The sequence below is a fragment of the Urocitellus parryii genome, chromosome 1 (genome assembly GCF_045843805.1).
Source record: "Urocitellus parryii isolate mUroPar1 chromosome 1, mUroPar1.hap1, whole genome shotgun sequence".
Taxonomy (NCBI): Eukaryota; Metazoa; Chordata; class Mammalia; order Rodentia; family Sciuridae; genus Urocitellus; species Urocitellus parryii.
Genome location: NC_135531.1, coordinates 279,726,335 through 279,746,817, shown reverse-complemented (window position 1 = coordinate 279,746,817; position 20,483 = coordinate 279,726,335). Strand labels below are relative to the sequence as shown.

The 20,483-nt window shown below is 50.1% G+C and overlaps 1 protein-coding gene across 9 annotated transcripts in view; it reads right to left on the bottom strand.

The window, feature by feature from the left end:
- The window catches only part of Agap1 (ArfGAP with GTPase domain, ankyrin repeat and PH domain 1), a 476,885-nt gene that overhangs the window by 171,584 nt on the left and 284,818 nt on the right, over positions 1-20,483 (bottom strand). For all 9 annotated transcript variants that reach the window (XM_026396066.2, XM_026396067.2, XM_026396069.2 and 6 more), the window contains one exon: positions 15,257-15,361. In XM_026396066.2, the coding sequence (XP_026251851.1) occupies positions 15,257-15,361 (105 nt within the window). The remainder of the gene's footprint in view (positions 1-15,256; positions 15,362-20,483) is intronic.

Genomic DNA, 20,483 nt, shown 5'->3' with positions numbered 1-20,483 from the left:
ACCACCGGCGGTCCTGCAGCCCTCCGTGTGTGATGGCCTATTCAGTTCCCAGTAAATGGGGAGTTCATCTTCGTCAGCTCTGGGGCATCTGGCACTTGAGTTAAGCTCAAAACACAGCAATCCATCAATAGTCCCTAAAAATATCTTAGTATATTGATTCTCACTGCCTCAAATCCGGAGGTTACCTTTGGCTGTCTGGAGAAGGATGGTTTGCTGATGTATTCATAGAGGAACCAAAAGCAGTTAGCAAGATCTTGAAGCTAAACCGAAATGCATAAACCATCTGCCTGGCATCTCAAAACCAGACCTTCAGAAAAATGCACAAGGCTTTGAAAATCTGACAGCTTAAATTCTACTTGCTTTAAATACAGATAATGTAATCAACATACTCCATTTTATCTCTGCTTTTTTAAAGAATGAAGACTCTTATGATGATGGACAAAATAAAGCAAATTTTGGTTCCAATCAAGTTTTCCCAACAGTTCTAGTTTCTAATGATACATGCATTCATAAATTTAGTCCTTTTTTTTTTTTTTTTTGGTGTTGGAAATTGAATCCAGGGGCACTTTATCACCGAGCCCCTAGCCCTTCTCAGTTTTTATTTTGAGACAGGGTCTCACTAAGTTGCTGAAGGTCTCATTAAGTTACTGAAACTGGCTTTGAACTTGTGATCCTCCTCCCCAGTCTCACCAGTTGCTGGGATTACGGGCGTGCACTACTGGACCCCTCTAAAATTAATATTTTATAATGATATTATGATTCTTTAAGTTAGGTAACTCTTCAGGCATACTAAAGTTTATTTTTTTAAACATAACCAACTGAGTTTTTCTTTAATTTAGCTTAGTAATCCTTATCATATGACCCCTGACAGTCTATCAGGAATTCAGTGCAATTTTCAAAATAATCCTAAGGCATTATTGCCTTTGTATCACTGTGTAGAAATCTGGTTTATTTGTTCTAATTAGTTATACATGACAGTAGAATATATTTTGACATATCTTACATAAATGGAGCATAACTCTCATTGTTCTGGTTTACGTGGTTTATACGATCACATATGCACATACGGTAATAATTAATGTCTGATTCCCTCTACTACCATTTCTACCCCAAGCCACCTCCCCTCACTTCAGACCTCTCTGTCTGATCCAAGGTAGATCCCACGTCCTTGTGAATCAGCATCTTCAATATCAAACATTTGGCGTTTGGTTCTTTGGGTTTGGCTTATTTTGCTTAGTATAATATTCTCCAGTTCCATCCATTTACCAGCAAATGCCATAATTTCATTCTTCTTTAAGGCTGAATAATATTCCATTGTGTATATGTACCACAATTTCTTTATCTATTCATCTGTTGCAGGATACTTAGGTTAGTTCCATAGTTCAGCTATGGTGAATTGAGCTGCTATAAACATTGATGTGGCTGTGCCACTGTAATATGCTGATTATAAGTCTTTGGGTATAAACCTAGGAGTGGGATAACTGGGTCAAATGGGGGTTCCATTAAGTTTTCTAAGGAATCTCCATATTGCTTAGAAATCTGCTTTGATGGTGCAGAAGTGATGGGGTAAGAGTTTGGTGCCTGAGTGTGAATCAGGCAGTGGTCCCACAGAGTACTAGTAGGCATGAGAGTATTATTCGCTGTCCTGCTAAGAACAAACAAATACTCTCACTTAAAAATGTCCCTAATAAACCAAAAGCAGCTACTCCTTATTTTCAAGATTTCAGCCCCAGAGCACATGTGTCCTTAGTCTTCTGAGTGCTGACCCGGGAGGTGTGTGTGAAGACCTGTGGGGACTGAGAGCTGGTGGGTGCCTCTCAGGGAGGTACACTGCAGTCCTTCGGAGGTGCCAGCTGAACTAGCCACTTTTTTTTGGAGGAACAAAATTTTAACCTGAAAGAATGACTTTGCCACACACAGACTAACTACAGTGATCCAGTCTGGGTATCTGGTAGATTTTTTCTTTAAAAACTACACAGAAAACGGATGACAATGCTAGTGGCCCAGGACGAAACCTGAACTCTAAAATGAGAATGTAAAAACTCGTATCTCTCAGAATGAGCTCGACACCTTCCAACATTCCTGACAGCACTGGTGGGGGAATGGATGAATATTCTGTTTGGATATTAAAGGATGAAAAGTGTTGACATTTGTAAATACGCACATTTCATTTTGAAAGAATTATTTTGTTGGAAATGACCTATGCGAGGCCTCCCGTGTGGATACGACCAAGAAAGATGGAAGGAAGAGTTAGTGATAAGGTTTCAGATCCCAGGCTGTGGACCTGGTGTTAGGGCCCTGCTGAGCCGTGAAGCAGCCCGTGATCGTGTGAAAGGTCTGTTAGAACACTTTCCCCGTTCCTACCACGTATCTGTGTAAGTACAGACGTGCTTCACACACGGGACCAAAGCAGCACACTGCAAGGGACTGATGCAGAGAATCCAGCTCCCAGCCTAAGCCAGGTATCAAAGGGATTTGAAAAATGTAAATCAACACTAGTCTTCTAGTGATTGTTTTTGGAAAACTATCTTTTTCATAAGAATATTGGTCACATTAATATGCAACGGGTAGTTTAGTGTCTTAAATGAATTTTTAATATTTGAAACTTTTCTTAGTTTAATTTCTAACATGGTAACTATCGATAAACAAAATGCACATAACCCAAAGCTCTTTGGAGTCCCTCTGTGATTTTAAAGGGTGCGAGCAGGTCCTGAACCCAGATGGTCCAAGGACAGCAAGTCTACACGTGTGGAAACCTGTGGGTGCTCTGTGTGACCAGGTAAGAGCACCAGAGCTGGACATTGCAGATGGTGGACAGGTGTTCCACATTTCACTGTCTTCTCCTGGAGGAGAAAAAGTGACTCAATTCTTCCTGTTTTCACTACACTTCATGAATGTCCGGGTTCGGAAAGGAGGCAGTAGTTCATTAAGTTCTATTTTTAAAGTCTTACTTCTGGGGAAAAAAAAAAAAATCTATGTAAGAGAAACCATTGTTAGAGGCACTGCTGCTCTCAAACTCCATTTAACATGATTTTCAAAGGAAACTAATCCATAAAGACATATATAGTGCCATCCATTCAAAAAGATCAAGCAAACGTTCAGTCCCACACGTATGAATAATAAACAATAGCCTCATACATAGTCACACTCCTAAAAATACCATGAAAATACTGTAAAACTGGGAAGAATCTTCTGGCCACATCCTTTCAGATCACATAACTCAAAAAAGACAATTTTTCCTTCTCTCCAAAGGATCCTGGCCACAATAGCAAGGTAGGAGGTGGCTTCAAAGTGACAAAATTCTATGAGAAATAATTTTGTTTCCCAAGACAGCCAACAGGATTCCAGTGCTTCAGTTTCAAAACTGCCCTGGTGAAGACCAAGGCTCCAAAGTGCCAGTGGGCATGACCCGTGGCCATGCAGGAGGAAGGCTCCTGGCCCAGCAGATGTCTCGTGCCCGTGACCGAGGCAGAGGCAGCCGTGGGGAGACTTGATTCTTAGTTAAGTGCTTCACAGAGTCTGAGCAACGGTGTCATGTGTGGTGAGAGGGGAGGCTGGCGAGCCGTCGTGGGGCTCCGTGGTGCAAGTGTCCTGCGTCACAGCGGGCTCCCCACCGCGGCTGGGGCAGACTTGTGCATTCGTGGGCTGCTGGTGCCCTGCCAGCGTCAGTCCAGGGGGACAGGTTATTACAATATAAATCAAAATAGCAGAAAATCCCAAACTGAATGATGGACATACCTTCTGCTCTTCAACTGTATCTGTCATGACTGACCTGCTCCAGCGGCATCACACCGCAAGAAAGGTTTTCTCATTTGGGGTTAAATTGAATATGATCCAGCTGTAACCCATGCATGCGCCAACAGCCTAACGTGCATCGGGTGCAAGGCCGGCGGCCTTTAGTACCGCAGGCACGGGTCACTCCAGCTCGACCAACTTCCGGGAGCCGCCCCTGCCCCTCTGCTAGCCCTGGGTTTCAGTATTTACCTGCAGCCTGAAGTGGCTGGACCCTTGGCCTACCTTGGTGACTGAGTTACACAGAAACATGCACCACGATGGATATTAGGCCAGGCTGAATGTCTTGAAAACTTCAGGTTTCTTGGGATTAATTTGCTGGAATATCTAGCACTGAACAAACTATGAACTCGGAAGATGGCAGAGCCCGAAAAACTCCCACTTCAGCCTTAGCCCATCACAAATTTTAAAGTGCCTGTGATCTTCAAAAAGTCCACCTAGCTCTATTTTGGGGTCACCTCCTCCTATGTGCTTCTGGGCACGGCTTTCCCAGGAGCCACCGTCTCCCCAGTGGGACTTCACGGCACCTGACGTCACACCACCAGTGACCACAATCTTCTGACTTCGTAACTAAGATCATCTGCTGCGGCTCTCCTGGGTGCATCCTGGCCAGGGCACAGCCTCTGGTCTGGGCCAGGTGCCCAGCCCTAGCTCCACTTCCTCCTCAGGGGCTCGCCGGGGGCATGTCTTCCACCATTCTGTCTCCCCGAGGCTCCGTCTTTAGAAACAGTTCCTGCCTCATGGGATTGTTGTGAGACTGAGTGAGATAGTACACCAAGAGTTTAAAATAGTGCCCACGTCTTCAGTAAGTGTTAGCCTTCACTACTCATCTGATGAAAATACTGAAATATTTCCCCTCTGACTTTGGGCGGCTATTTCTTGGCTGAAGATGTTATTGCAGGTAGCAACTCTGACCTGGCAAGCCACTGGGGATGACTTTCAAAGTGACTCTTCACTCGGTAGCGTGGGGGGTTAAAAACCTTCCCCTGCAAACACGTGACATTCCCTACTTTTTCTTCCCTTCCTTTTTTTTTTTTTTTTTGGTGGGGGAGGCATGTGTCTAGTAGTCAGACATTTTTATTGCAAAATGCCGTCTGGAAAAGATGCAAAACAAAATTGCTAAAATGCAAGGGAAAAAACTAAGGGGGAAAAACAAAAGGCCCCTTGCCTTTGCTTATTGAGTTCAAAGGCATAACATGCAGCACCCTGCAGCAAATGGGAAGCTACACTAATTTTAAAGCCATAAAACGCTATCAAGTGCCCTGCGGGGCAGGACTACTCTGAAGCTAGTGGCACCTAAATAAGACATGGTTCATTTACTTCGCAGCTTAGCCTAATGTAATCATCAGCGGATTCTTAGCCTAGAGTTGTAACAGGCAAATAGCCCAAGCAGAGGCGGCCCTCCCAGCCATTGAGGGGGCTGCAGCGAGATTGCTGTTGATTAGAAAATTTTTCAGTTTTGACAAGCACTTAATGAACATAAATCGCACCTTGATTGGTTTCCATTTGGGGCCACAGGCACACCTGAGAAGGAACAGGCCTCTCCAGCTCCACCCCTCCTACCTCGCGAGACCCCAGCAACAAGCCGGCAATCAGGTTATGAGCCATAGAAGAAAATATTTATAAAATACAATAATGAAATTCAATTTCTTAGGAGAAGTGAAAGAACATTTCCTTGCTACCCCCCACGGCCACCCTCTCCCGCAGGGCCCTTGGTCGTGACTCACTGTCACAGAGGAAAACAGAAGGTTTTGATTTATTTACCTTTTGCAAGACTCTCTGGCCACAATTTGTAACACTAAAAAGGCTGAAAATGGAAAACAAAATGGTACAAATTGGGTACAAAGGATGGCCGGCACTACGTGACACATCACGCTGACGGTGACAGGACTGTCTCAGGACTCCACTGGAAGCTTGCAGCTTCCGTCCCCAGCCAGGCTGCCGAATCGGCAGCACATTTACAGAAACCTGCTTACCCACACATATGCCCTATTTCCTCACCTTACTTCGAAAAGCAAGAAGGCAGAGTGTCTCACCCCAGGACATAGCTCGGCGGGGTCTGGCTGTTGCGTGGTTTAACTGTGACAGGTGCCGACATTCCGTCCAGTCTTGCCCTCCTTACGCTCTCTACCAACATCCAGATGCCTGAAACAGTGTGGCTGCCCTTTGGCCATTTCTTAAAATCCCAAACACTTTCCGAACTCCGGGGACTATATGGAATCAACAAGGAATTCCTTAGGCAAAAACCAGACTGTGATAACGGACCTAACTTGTGGTGTGTGAGTGCAACAGGATGGAGCTTCTCAGTAGTGAGGTGGGGGCGGGGGCAGGCCCACACCTGTAATCCCAGCAGCTCAGGAGGCCGAGGCAGGAGGATTTCTAGTTCAAACCCAGCCTCAGAAACTTAGTGAGGCCCTAAGTAACTTAATGAGACTGTCTCTAAATTTAAAAAAAAAAAAGTAAAAATGGGCTGGGGATATGGCTCAGTGGTTAAGCCCCCCTAGCTAGGTTCAATCCCCAGTAATAAATGAGAAGAAAAAAATTACAGATATTTTCCTGAAAATATTTTTGCTATCAGGGCGGTATCATTTCACAGCCTGGGAAATACTGACACATGAGAGAAAAAATTCACATATTCTCCCAATCAAGTTGGATGAATGACTAAAGTATTTCCTAGGCCAGCCAAAGCCCAGGCAGGAAGTGTTTGGGTTGGGGGATCCCATGTGGCCACAGGGCTGTTGGCAGGTCGTTTTCAGGCCATATGGATTCCTGGTCATCGCTTGGTTACTGAACCCCACAATTCACCATATTCATGGCTGGGTCCAGCAAACGTCCCAGTGGTTCCTCTCAACCCGTGACCTGGTAAAGCTGGGTGGCTTTAAAACCCAGATGTCCCCTAGAGTCCTCCCTCGGTATGTCTATCAGGACTCAAGCTCCCAAGAGGCATCTGTGCACACACAGCCACGCACATCCACAGCACTACTCCCAGTAACCGAGAGGGAGAAGCCCCAGGAGCGGTGGTGCACGCCTGTCATCCCAGTGGGAGGCCGAGACAGGAGGGTGGCAAGTTCGAAGCCAGCTTCAGCTAAAGGCGAGGCGCTAAGCAACTCAGTGAGACCCTGTCTCTAAATAAAATACAAAATAGGACTGGGGATGTGGCTCAGTGGTCCAGTGGCAGTGGATTCAATCCCCAGTACCCCTCCCCACAAAACAAAAGAAAACACAACACCAAGAGGGAGAAGCCACATGGCTGGCATCCTGTGGGCGAAAGGACCACAAACGTGATCTATCCATTCAACAGGATGTATCAGCCCTGAAAAAAGGAGAAAATCCTGGCAGGCCACACATGGATTGAACCCTGAGGACATTATGCCAAGTGAGACCGCCAGTCACAAAAAGAACTACTGTGTGATTCTATTTATATACATCCCAGGGCAGTCAAACGCAGAGGGACAGAGAGCAGACTGCGGCTGAGGGGAGGGGATAGGAATCAGTGTTCCCTGGGTACGAGGTTTCAGTTTTGCAGCATGAATCAGATCTGGAGATTAGGGGTACACTCAACACTTAACTGGACATTTAAAAAATGATTACGATGGCAAATTTTGTTATATGTATTTTACAACTAAAAAGTAACACGAAAATGCCCACCAGCTCCTCTCCCACCACAAATCCTGTCTTCAACCACAGCAGATGAAGCTCATATATGGCTGGGACATTTTTCTATGACTTTTAAGCACCATGGGCTGCATTCCTTTCTCATGGCTTCAGGGACTTTAGGCCTAAAAATTGGAGAACAGGCCAAGCATGTGGGTTAACCTCATCCTCCTCATCCATCCATCCACCTGTCCATCTATCCATCCACCCATCTATCCATCCATCCATCCATCCATCTACTCATCCACTCATCCATCCATCCATCTGTCCACCCACCCACCTACTCATCCACCTGCCCACCCCCTCATCTACCCACCACCCTCCTACCTACCTACTCATCCATCAATCCATTTGCCCACTAATTATCTTTTAACCCATGCATCTATCCAGTCCCAGGGATACACTAGTGACAGAGTCTACAAGGTACTCTATTCTCAAGGACCTCCCAATCTTGGGCCTTGAGAAATGCCAAGAGAACAGGAAGAAATGTCTCCAGAGAACAAGGTGAAGGCACAGCTGGCAGGTCCACAGAGGGTGGAGGGCAGTTCTCAGGAGGGGGCACTTCAGACTGGATGGGAAAGATGAGCCTGTCCAGGAGGCAGAGCAGGAAGGAGCTTTCCCAGTAGGACAACTGCTTTGGTGAAGACCTGAGGCCGAGGACACGGCAGCTGTTGGATAGGAGAAGCCCAGAGAGCTGGAGGAAGGGCGGGCGAGAGGGGACTCCTGAGAGGCAGGCGGGCAGGAGCAGGTCAGGCCTGGTCATCTGTTCCACCATGGACACATGGGAAGGAGTAAACGGAGGAAAATGAATAACCGCTGATCGCCGTCCATGGAAAACCTCCACGGCAGGGGGCCATCCAGCTGAGCTGAGCAGGAAGGGCAGAGGGCAAGAGAGTTTGGGAGATCACCTCTGCAAGTGTGAGTTCTGAGTCCTCCTGGATGAATTCCCAGGAAAGAAAGGAGGGGAAGGCGAGATGTTGGATGGCAGGAGAACAGCCAGCAAAACAATCACAGAATAAATGGCCTTGAGAAACTTGGTGACAGGCCTGTCCACCCGAGTCCCAGAGCTCCACGAGCTGCTCCAGAGGCCACCGTGGAGGCGGTGGAGCAGCAGCAGGATCTGAAACCACGACTGTGGGTCCCAGTCCCGCACGCGCAGCCTGCACAGACATAGTGGCTTACAGAGGAGCTGGGCAATGGCTGGAGATGAGGCAGGAAGGGGGAGGGAAGAGGCAGGACGCACGGGAATGGGTCCTACGTGAATGTTCATATTACACTTCACATCAACCACCTGTCGGAGCTGCATCGATCCCACCATGGTGGAGTCAGCTTTCCGACACTGTGACACATAGTCGACGTAAAGTAGGAAGGTGGACTTTGGCTCACAATGTCAGTCTACGGCAGCTCAGCCCCACTTGGGGCCTGTGGTACATGGTGGGCGCATGCGACCCAGGACATTGCTCACCTCATGGCAGCCAGGGAGCAAAAGAGAGAGACAGGAGGGGCCAGATTGGAATATTCCCTTCAGGGCATGCCCCCAGTAATCCAACTTCTCCACCAGGTCCCACCTCCCACTGCCCAGGCACACAACCTAGGGACCAAGTGTTTAACACATGGGTCTTTTGGGGACATCCAAGACACCACTGACAGCATTTGAGATCCATGACACCAATGACAGCACGACAGCACCTGTGTATCAAGGTCCTCAAGATGACATGTGCACCACTAGCTGGGAGCCCAGGACACTTCAGATGGGGGTTGGTTTTATTTGGGGGTTGGGAGAGAGGATGGAGGACATGTCAGATCCGAATGTGTGAATTTCCATCCCAGCTCAGGCAAAGTCCCCATTTATGAGAATTATCTCTTTAGTTCCAATAAAGGGAGAAACTTTGAATTCTTTCTGCTTCTGTGGACCGTCTCCTGTCACCCTGAGAACCTTGCAGAAATATCAGCTGTGACTCAACCTATTATTCATAAAGCCATATGCCTAAAACAAGGAGGTCAAACTAGAATAGAAATGTGGACTTGCTGCTGGAGCTCCCAATCTTTGTTGCTCAATATCTTTACAATTTCCTAATCTACCTTGAAATGATTCTTTTTTGGATTTCAGTGCAGTTTTAGGTATTGTAGTATTTGTGTAATGCTCTGTATATACTTTCTCCTCCTTCCTCCACCAACATCATCTACCCTTGGCGGGTGGGGGTGGGGCATGCTGTGTAATACAAGGGTCATGGATCTGAATCTCAGCAGAATCTTTAAAGCAGAACCAGGACTGTTGATGTGAGGTCTGGAGCCCAGGCAACCTTGGAGCGCAGACACTGCAGAATCACATAGCTGAAGCTCCAGTGTGGCCAAGATCGGGCAATGTGACCCCTCAGTACTGAGCAACGCCTACATGGTGAACAAGTACCAGGCCTGGGCAGACACAGCCTTTGTGCTCCATCAGGTGGAGTGGGGGCCGTGGAGGCCCACCTGTTCCACAGGTAGCAGGCTGCAAACGCAAGATGCAGGACTGGGAAGGAAGGGCAGTGTCCGGCACTGTGGCAAGGTGAAATGGTCATTAATCCAGGACAGATGCCACGCCCCATGGTGCATGTCACGGCCTGACATGTCCAACGGAAAGAGAGGCCTGTCTCCTCAGGGGACCCAGCCACCCACGTCCCCAAAGGCGAAGCTGTGGAGAAGGAGAAATGGGGAGGATGATGAGAGAGAACCCAGACCTGGGCGTCCCAGCACAGCCACCCAGTCACCTTCTGTGTCAGGAGAGCGGCCGTGCGGGCACGGCTGGAACTCCTGTGACACAGCTGTGTGTGCTGATCCTGGGTGGGCTTCCCGTCCGTGACCTGGAGGGTCAGGCAGGAGCCTCGGTGTCCGGGGGAAACCATGGAGGGCTTTTCCAAGAGAAGCCGAACAGGCCAGGATGTTGAGGGATCTAAGGGCCCTGGTGACGTGTGAGGCTGGGTGGACACTGCGGCAGCTGGTGGGGGTGTCCTCCATGCTCCAGGCAGATGGTCTTATTTCACCTGAGACCGTGTGAATCTAAAATGGCACCACCAACGGGCATGGTGGCGCCAGCCTACACTCCCAGCTCCTAGAGGCTGAGGTGGGAGCAGCGCAAGTTCAAGGCCAGCTTGGGCAACTTCAAGACCTGGTCTCAAAACAACCCCAAAGCTGTTTTAAAGGGCTCAGGATGTAGCTCAGCAGTAGAGCATTCCTGGGTTCGAACCCAGTGCTGAAGAAGTAAATACAGAGCAATCACCATCAGTGCGCACAGCAAGAGGCGCTGCTCCTGTAAGGCAGGACTGTCTTTCTTCAACTGTGTCTTGACAACACCTACTTAGGAATCATCTCAGATCTTTCTGCTGTTTTTACATCAGTGAAGAAGTGAAATTTTCCATGATTCAGAAGCCAGGAACTTAGTGACATCCACATTCCAATGGCAGTTTAGAGTGTGAGTTTGTTTCTACCAGTTGGGGCAAAACCAAATCAAAGCTCAACAGCACATGGGACCCAAGGCCCATGTGGCAGGTCAGTCCTGCTCAGAGGGAAGGAGCGGCCTGCGTGTCAGGGAGAAGGGACAAGCCACAGCTGTTTCCAGCCTGGGCGACAGGCAGGACAGGAAACACACACCTGAGGAGCTGTTTTCAAGAACCAGCACCTGACACATGCCAGCCAGGGGTGGGCTGGACAGGGGCTGCTCAGAGCCACCCAGGTCCTCGTGAGGGCGCCCTGGGAACCAGGGCCAGACGCACAGGGAGCTCTCCCCGACAGGGCACCGTCTGTCCTCACTCAGCTGTGGCTGCAGAGCCCATCCTTACAGGTCCACTTAGGAATCACACCGCACACGACTCTTGAGGCAGGAGTTCCAGCCGTGCCCCCGACGGCCGCTCCCCTGACACGGAAGATGAATAGGTGGCTGTGCTGGCCTGTGACGCCCCGAGCTCTCAGTTCTTTCTCATTATCCCCTCTATTTTTCCATCATGGTCTCCCTACGGCTCATACTTCAGTCCACAGAAAGGGAATCTAAGGATTCCAGAACAGCCCCCCTACCCCGTGACCCAGCCACGGGTCGTAGAGCCAGGAGATGCTCACAGGTCCCTCCCTAGGAAAGCTGGGCAGGCAGGGCTTTTCAAGAACCTGGAGACTGTCAATTGTTTTCAGGTAGATCCAAATGTAGACCACAAGGCACCCAGCCACAGAGACCCACACGTTGCCTTTAGCACCTCAGTTTTATTCGCATGCTTAGAGCGGTGCATGCAGAACACCCGGCAGAGATGCAGGGGCCAGTTCAGCCGGTCAGTCCTGGAGCGGGGTGGCCCGCCTGTCCCGGACTGCCTGGGGAGCCCTTAGTCCTGGGTGACCTGGGGCCCTCTAGACTGGCTCCGAGAGTCATTTAATTAATAACAGCGTCCAGCGAGGAAACGTGGACAAACTGAACTGGGCTTTCTGGGCCTGTCTTAACCCCGGCCTGGAACTCATCCCATCTTGCTGCTTCCATCTCAGGACAGGTTTCCCTCAGGAACCCAACTCACCCCATAAGCTGCTGTTTATTAAGAGATTTGGGTCAAAACTTCAGAGTTACAGTCTTAAGAGTCCAAAGTGCTCCAGATGACAATATATTATCAAAATTCCTACCCACTGAATGACTCTTTCTCTCAGTCACCTCAGTGACCTTTCTGCCATGTGGTATCTCGGAGACAACCTAGGAAATGGGTGCACAGTGTGGATGGCGTCTGAAAGATCACCTTTTGAAACAGCTGGCACACAACTTCCACATTTGAACCAGAAACTCATCTGCACCTCCCAGTTTCTTACTGAGGGGGAGTCTGGATTCTGCCCCAGACATCTCCTTGAATCCCTCTTCCCACTGAACCAGGAATGCCCCATGAGCTCAGCGGTCACAGACCTGTGGCTCCCAACACCTCAGAACAGAACAGGTCCATTCCAGGCACCTAATAGAGAGTGACCTAGAACTTGCTGCCCTCCAAACCGTCATTGAAAGCACGGTGATGGACATGAAGTCAACGAAGGGTCACGCTGTAGGCTGCCCTCATACTAGACTCAGTACAAATCCACCCCGTGGCTAAGCCGCCCCCTTGGGGAACTATGCATGTGCCTGCCCCAGACGCATGGTTCCCCTGGCACCAGGCCAGTGGCTTTTGCAGACGACAGCAGGGCTGGCACCACAATCATGCACCAAAGGCCGACACATGCCTCCCCCACACCCCAGCAACACTCACGCATGCCTGTGGAGGAGAGAGAGGAAGGAACTGCCAACACTGAGGGAAAAGAAGAGGTCTGGGCACAGGAGAATTTTTGAAGAACTGATTTGGATTATTTAATCAAGAGATTGGGGTGAAAAGTCGCCCTCCTACAGGCGTTTCTGGAACCTGCTGTTGTCACCCCCTGTCTCTTGGCAAGGCGCACGCATGGGCCTTGGCTTCCACATGCACAGGCTACCTGCTTTGCACAGGTCCCTCTGATGAAGCCTGTGCTCAGCAGGAGGCCACTCTCCATCCGATTTCACCTTACGGCCATGGAGTTCCACCAAGAAGAATGTGCCGATTTCACTTCTTGCTGCAACACACGTATAAAGCATGGGGCCCGGGACTAGACTCTGCTCTCGGAAGAATGAAGCCCTCAACAGGGCAGTTCCCTGCAGCCAGGGCAGCACCGGGCGAGGAGCCAGGAGGACAGAGGACAGCCTGCGTCCTCAAGGATGGGAGCAGGGCACACAGTGGACTGTGGAACCGCAAAGTCCTCCATGGGGCAGCCTCGGCAAAGGTATGAGCCCTATCCCCGGGAGGCCTCTGGGAACAGGTGTGCCCAGTCCCTGATTGAGGGGCCACCTGGTGAACCAGCCTACTCCAGATAAACAGGAGCAAACAGAGCATGAAGAAATGTCCTCACTACAATAAGGAATGCGTGTGTCTACAAAGGAATCCATCCATACACCCACCTGATTCCGTCTATCCATGGGATCATCTGTACCTATCGTATACTAATGTATTCCTAGATACCTATGTTTAGATGCTCCTCGACTTAGGTGGGTTATGTCCCAGTAAGCCCACTGTTGAGATGAGATTATGCAGGTGGAAAGTGTATTAATTCCTCCACCTGCCAAGCACCGGGCTTAGCCTGGTCTACCTTAATTGTGCAAAGAACACTCACACCGACCTAGAGTTGAGCAAAATCATCCAACACCAAGCCCATTTCAAAACCAAGTGTTGAGCATCTCAGGCAAGTCACTGAGTACGCACTGGAGCGAAGGCTGGGAGGGCTAAATGGGCAAACTTCACAGCAGCGTCCACTTGGAGACGCTCACGGAGAGCGTCGCACGCCGCAGCCTGCCTGCACAACCCTCCAAAGTGTACTTCCAGCCAAGCACCTAGGCATGTCCATTACCATGTGAACAAGCCAGGAGGCCTCAAGAAACACCTGCTTTGTTGACATGGTTCTGAAAGGTGTAGTTATAGCTGTAACGCGGGGGAAAGGGCAACTCACACCAGCAGCATATTAAGCAACAAGAATACCATCTGTTAGCAAGCGTGCTGGGAAGACTTAAGGCAAGTGTTCTTGACAGCGCAGGGGAAAAGGCCTCTTGTATTTTGCCAGGAGATAAACTGATACAATGTCTCTGGGAATCTGACAACATACACCAAAAGCCATGACCATACACATACTCTTCCGCTTAGGACGCTGATTACTAGTAATCAATCCTAGGGCAGTGGACAAGGACAGAGGGACACAGGACACTGATCAGAGTTATTATAGTGAAAAAATTCAAAGGAAATTTATTTGCCAAATGCCTGTCTTTGGGGTACTGTTGAGTCACTTAGGGTCCAGCTGTACAGGGACCATTGCATAGTCAGAAAATGGTGGGGTACAAGTGGATTTGTGGACACAAAGAGGTGCACATGACCAGACCAGATGTGGGTGGAAGCTCAGAGCCCACACACGTGCGGAAGCAGGAGCTGTGCCTGTGGAAGCACAGGCCCACGTGTGCGGGAAAGGCCGAGGGTGTACCTCAAAATGCCAGCAATTGTGTTCTCCATGAGTATTTTACTTTAGGGATGATTTTAATTTTCTTTCATTATGTTTATTTCTAACTTTCTGTCAACAACTGTGCAAGTCTTAAAATTATTTCAAATTCTAAAAACTAACAGCTTGACATAGTGATATAATCAAATGACCACTAACACTATAATCTTCACATCTCTCTACCTCAGGCCAAATGCTACGGGATGCATTGTTAACCAAAATGAACACCCCCAAACTTGGATTTTACCAAAGCTTGCTTTGTATTTTCCCTCAAGAACAAGATTAGTTGTTTTTTAATCTAATATAAATTATTTTAGCCTAATAATAATAAATTTTCTTAACACCCAGGGACGTTTCTCCTGTCTTACAAATGGGCATGTGCTATTTGACAACAAACACCGAGCCATGAATTGCATTTAACTTCCTGTTTTTGTTCTTAGACATTCAGAGCTGAATTTTAGGTTCAAATGGGATTGCGTCCTTCATTATGGATTTTCCTATAGGTACCTTCTTTTTCTCTTTCACTACTTGCTCCTGTCTTTCGACATCATTTACAATTTTACTTCATCTCTGTAGGATGAGAGGGCTAGGGAGGGAGGCGAGGGACAGACCTCTGGCCCAGCAGAGTGTGAGGACAGTGCCATTCATCTCATGACTGACCAGGAGCTACCCCTGGAACCTCAGAGGTGAGTGGCTGCCTGCTCTTAGGCCCTGCCCCCCAGGCTCAGCTGAGGCTGCCCCTGCTGGCTGCTCCCAGGGCTGAACTCACATGCAGACTTGGATGATAGGTCAGCACGCCGTTGTCACACAGGGTGACGTATTTCTTCTTCCACTCCTTGTTCAGTGACTTGCCACTTCGCTTTAAGAGCATGCCCTGGAAGGAAAAAGGAGCCAAACAGTCAGCCTCACGGGAATGGAATGAGAAGTCAGTGCAGAAGTAATTTTAAACATTCTTTGTGTCTTTGCCAACTTACAAAGGAAATTATGCTCAATTTTGGATTGAATTTGCTTTTTTCCTTTTTATGTACAAAACATATAGCACACTTTCAAATTTCTTTGTGTGTCTGTGTAAAGAACTTGGCTTTGTGGGATTGGTAAATGCTAAAGACCCACCCTCAGCTCAACAAATAATACAAAACATCCTGACACGGCTACACTGCTCAAATAACAAGTCATAAAAGCACAGGAAACACCTAAAGGAACAGTGTTTTGAAGACAGAAACCTAAACTTCCTTTTTGAAAAATAACCAATGAACTGTATACTTACCTTATATCTGTAAATAGGGACATTTCATTTCATAGTTCCTTTCATTTCAGAATTTTAGCTTATTAAAACTGAAGTTCTACTTGCCAACTTTAGTGATAACACTTTATGGATGAACTGTGTGTAATTTTTAAATCCATCTTTAACGAAATCATATTAGGGCTTCCGGAAAACCATTCGGAATTTGAAATCGACCCATCTTTAAAGCCACATTTAACCCAGTCTTTCATGAATGACTGACTCAAACACATTCCTGTTGTAACTAGGAACCCCACCTCCCCCGAGTTCACAGGCTTTCCTGGATTAGGGGAGCAGGGGCCAACGCTGAGCAGGGTCAGCTCCCACACTGGAACTCGGGCTCTCCCCTCCCAGCCAGGGCTTCCTGCCTGCCCAGCTCTGTCCACTGCAACTCCAGCGTTCACATCCTGACTCTGTCTGTCCCTTTTAGAAGATGATGATCTTCTCACTCCTGCCCCTGCACACTGAGGATGACGGAAGGTTCTCCGTGCTCTTCCTCTTGCTGTTTATAAACCACACGATCACCATGACTGGAAAGCACAAGGCCAATGCCAGGTGACTCACCCAGAAGGAGCAGGAAGGAAGGCTACAGGTTCTGAGACGCACTCAGACACCTCGGGGCAGCAGGGGCACTGAGGGCCTCCTCTGGAAGTTTTATTGGCCTCTCTTAAGAATGGCCACGCCAGACAAAATTAGACAAGCCTGCCTTTATGATATAATTAAGCTCAAGTTTCAATTAATTACCAGCATTATGGCAATACTGTGTTTTATTTACTCAAATCATAACATAACCAAGTTCCATAAGTACAAAGGATTAAAAGCCAGCTTGGGGTTCTCATCACTATTAAACACTGTTGCCAGAGGGAAACATTTCAAAACTTGAAACAACTTATCAAGGAATCTTTGGAAAATTATTTCCTTGTAAGTTCTTATTATTTAGAGAAAATATGCAGCAAAATATGGTGTCCCTTGGCTTCTGGGAGCATAAACCAATCCAAACCAAGCTTGGTACCGACCCACCCGATGAACCAGTCCAGAGGAAAATGTTACGAGCTACAAACCAAAGCAATAAAAGCTTCATTGCATGGTACCAATTAGTGGGAGAGGGACAGTGACTGCCAGCCAAGCAGTCATACATAAGCGATGGCTTCAAACCACTGCACGTCCCTCCCCGGGGATCCTACCAGCTCTGCACTTAGCATAACGAAACCTCTCCCAAGTTCTCCTGTGGGCTCATATTTTTCCATCATCCGTTTCAGATGGAATTCCAACAATACCAGGGGCTGGGGGTCACTGTGGTGTCACTGGAAGATTAGAGCTGCTCCGGTCTTCAGAAGGCTTTGTCCCTTCCCACTGACAAACGCAGCCATGGCGCACACCCCTGGGGCTGATGGACTCACACAACTCGCTCGGCTGGCTTGGGGCAAATCCTGTACTCGTAATTATCCTTCCACCAATGAAGGCCACAAGACTTATTTATTAAGGAAGAAAGGGAAAGAGCCCAATTAGGAGGCATGGAGGGGTGATGTCATAGCTTCCTGGAGAACAGAATGAGGCTGATTTGCTCCCCTGGCAGAAAACACTGTCTGAGTGAAGGAAAAGCCAACCTTGAGGCCTTGCTGGACTCTACAGTTCATATGGAGGAGACGGCCGGCTCCTGTGAGCTACGGGGATGCTGCAGCAGTCTGTGGGCCTCTAGAAAGGCTCGGAAGCCGTATTTCTGCCCTCCAGTCTTGGGCCCCTGTGGCTTTATTCCAATGACCCCCACCAAAGACTGCCGAAGAGACCGAGTCCCTGGGCTGCCCTGCTCTCCGCCTCCAGCCATGGCTGAGCAGGGCTGAGGCAGGTGGCCTGAGCACCCCTGGCATCCCTGTCTTGTCCTCCATAAGCAACAGGTCAGGATGGCAACACCGTGCAACTTGCGGCTTCTGAGCCAAAGGAGGCAGAGAAGCCTGTCACCACGGGGAGGTGGCAGGCAGTCCCGGGCACCACCCTCTGCATTCCTGCCTCTCCACTGGCTGGCCAGATCCTGCCATTCCTGCTTACAGGCAGTGACTGGAACCCGTGTGTACTCCCCTGCTCCTCCTGCGAGGCCCACGCACAGGGGCTGGTGCTTGGGATCCCCATGCAGGCACCAAGGCCACTGGCCCTTCCTGAGAGGGAAATGAGACTCCAGCCTGCAGGGGTTCAGCTCCCAACAGACTCCCAGGGACCCCCCCTCAGGTAGACCTGGGGAGCCCACCTCTCTCAGGGTTCCCTCCTCCTGAGTGTCACGTAAGCCTGAGTGAGAGAGCAGAAGTGTCACTCCAAGGTGAAAAAGGGCAGAAATACCCGCTGGGGCTGGGGTGGGGTGTACACGCCTGCAGGTCCAGGGACTGGGGAGGCTGAGGCCTGCAGGGCAACCCTTAGCAATTACCAAGACTCTGTCTCAAAATTAAAAATAAGAAGGGCTGCGGCTGCCCCTGGGTTCCGTCCCCAGCACCAACTAAATACAGACGTACGTACAGTATGTGGTCTGCGGCTCTGGAGGTGGGGGCTTCTGCATGCTAAGAGCGGCCCAGGGAGCCCCACGGGAAGTGTCCTGGGGGTCTCAGAGAACATGATGAGCACTGCTAGAGGCAAATCTCAACCCTACCAGAAAGTTCCAGGAATGGGGTGGCCAGGGCTGCTGACCCTGGAGAAGGCCAGGGCTGCTGGGCAGGGGAGTGGTGCACCAACAAGCTCCCCACGGCAGGAGTGACGGGACCTATGCACGACGGCTCTGGGGTTAAAACCCTGGCCACAGATCCCACAAGCTTTGGTCCCTGACACAGGTCGGTCCAAAGGAGTCTGCAGACTGGCTGTACATGGGCCCACGTGGGACCTCTGGCCCAGAGTCGCGGGTGTCAGTGGGGGCACCCCTGCCCCTCAGTGCGTCTTAGCGTTCGGAGCAGCGGCAGCGCCTGGACCCCTGGGAGGATTCCCTGCTGGGCGCGCCACCGGTGCCAGGTGGCAGTGGCAGAGGCCAGGCTCCTCGGTTTCCAAGTCACAGTCTTCCTTCCCCTCAGACCAGCTAGCCTCCTCCCGTACACCTCCTGCCTGGCCCCGGAGGGGAGGTGGGGTTAGAGCAGGAGCTGGTGGAGGTCACCTGACAGGCATCAAGACCCCTCTGCCAGCTACCAGGAGAGCAGATTCTCAGGTGGCCTGGGGGAACCCAGTGTCAAAGTTCCCACCCAGAGTGGCCACTTGGACGGGCAGCACTGGCCTCCCCTGAAGCGCACTAGATGTCTGTCTGCGGCCCAGAGCAGCAGGGCCACCCTGAGTTCAACAAGGCCCCAGGTGACCTGAGTGTCTGTTCATCTGCGCAGCTCTGGGCCCAGGCCTTCTCAGGAGCACCGAGCTTCTCCAGGGGGATTCACCCTGCAGAGAGCTCTTCTTAATGGCTGTCCAAAAAGTGAGCAGCTACTGGACTCCACTGCCCAAGCGGGCGTTGGTGACTTCAGAGGTCTCACGTGGTGCCAAGGGGGAAGTGCAGGGGGAGACTGGTACATGAGCAATCCACTCTGTGACCCGGTGGGACCCACCCTGGCACCTCAGGCTGCACAGAAGAAAATGACTTCACTCAAGAACGCAGGACGTGGGTGGCCACAGGACGGGGGTCACCGCAGGACGTGGGTGGCTGCACGGCCAGGGCGGCCTTTACAGCACCGCAGTGATTTTGCTTCATTATCCGTCATGATAAAATATTGCTGTTAATTTAAAATTATTCTTTAAAAAAGCCATTAGTTGCAATTATTCTTAATTATTTTGGGTCCTATGATTATTTAGTTTTATGAGTGCAGATAATGTCTGGCCTTATCGGGAAAACAGCTAGGCCAGCGCTGGGGGGATCCAGGCGGCCATTTTGTAAAGGGTTCCAAGTGGCCCACAAGTCCCTGGGAGAGGCTGGGCTAGAACAGGAATGAACTGGAGTCACCTGCCCAGGGGCAGGAGAGGGTGGGGAACGTGGGACGAGGAGGCAGCTGGGAGAGGCAGCTGGCAGGAGGATGGCAAGGGAGCATGTCCTGCGCCCCAGTTCTCCCCTTTCCTATTGACATTTCCAAGGCTGTTGGGAGATTCCCAGAGCAGACAAGAGCCAGGTAGGTCCCATCCTGCTGGTCCTGGGGGTAGGAGCACGTGGTGGTGTGAGGTAGGCCGAGCCGCCTGCTGTGTGGAGGCCCCACCCCAGAGCTCTCAGACCTTGCTGGGCACACCCAAGTGCCCGCATCAGAGGTGCCCAGAGTGAGGAAAGGCCGCTGCAGCCGCCTCAGGAGGGGGAGTGGGGCGGAGCCTGACAGCTGTGGATGCCCTTGGGTAAGCCACCTTGTTCCCACACCACCAGGTGACCTGGAAGCCCAGGTCAAGACTGCGGCTCTTGGTGACATCAGCAGCCTGATACCGCGGGCAGCGGGGCCAGGACAAAAGCACATGGAGGGCGGAAGGGACCCCATATTGCTACAGGCAACAGGGGACCACAGGCCTGCTCTTCCCCAAAGGACCCCGACCCCAGGAGAGCCCGGGCACCTGGGAATTAAGCGCCCACAGAGCCCACCGGAGCGCTCACAGGGGTCTCTGGGAAAGCTGGCCACGGCGCGGAGAAGCCACCTAACTACGCACTGCCTCTGTGCGGACAGTCTAAGAGAACCTTCTCCCGAGGCGAGCAGGTGTGTGGTCAACTGGGCCACGCCCCAGAAGA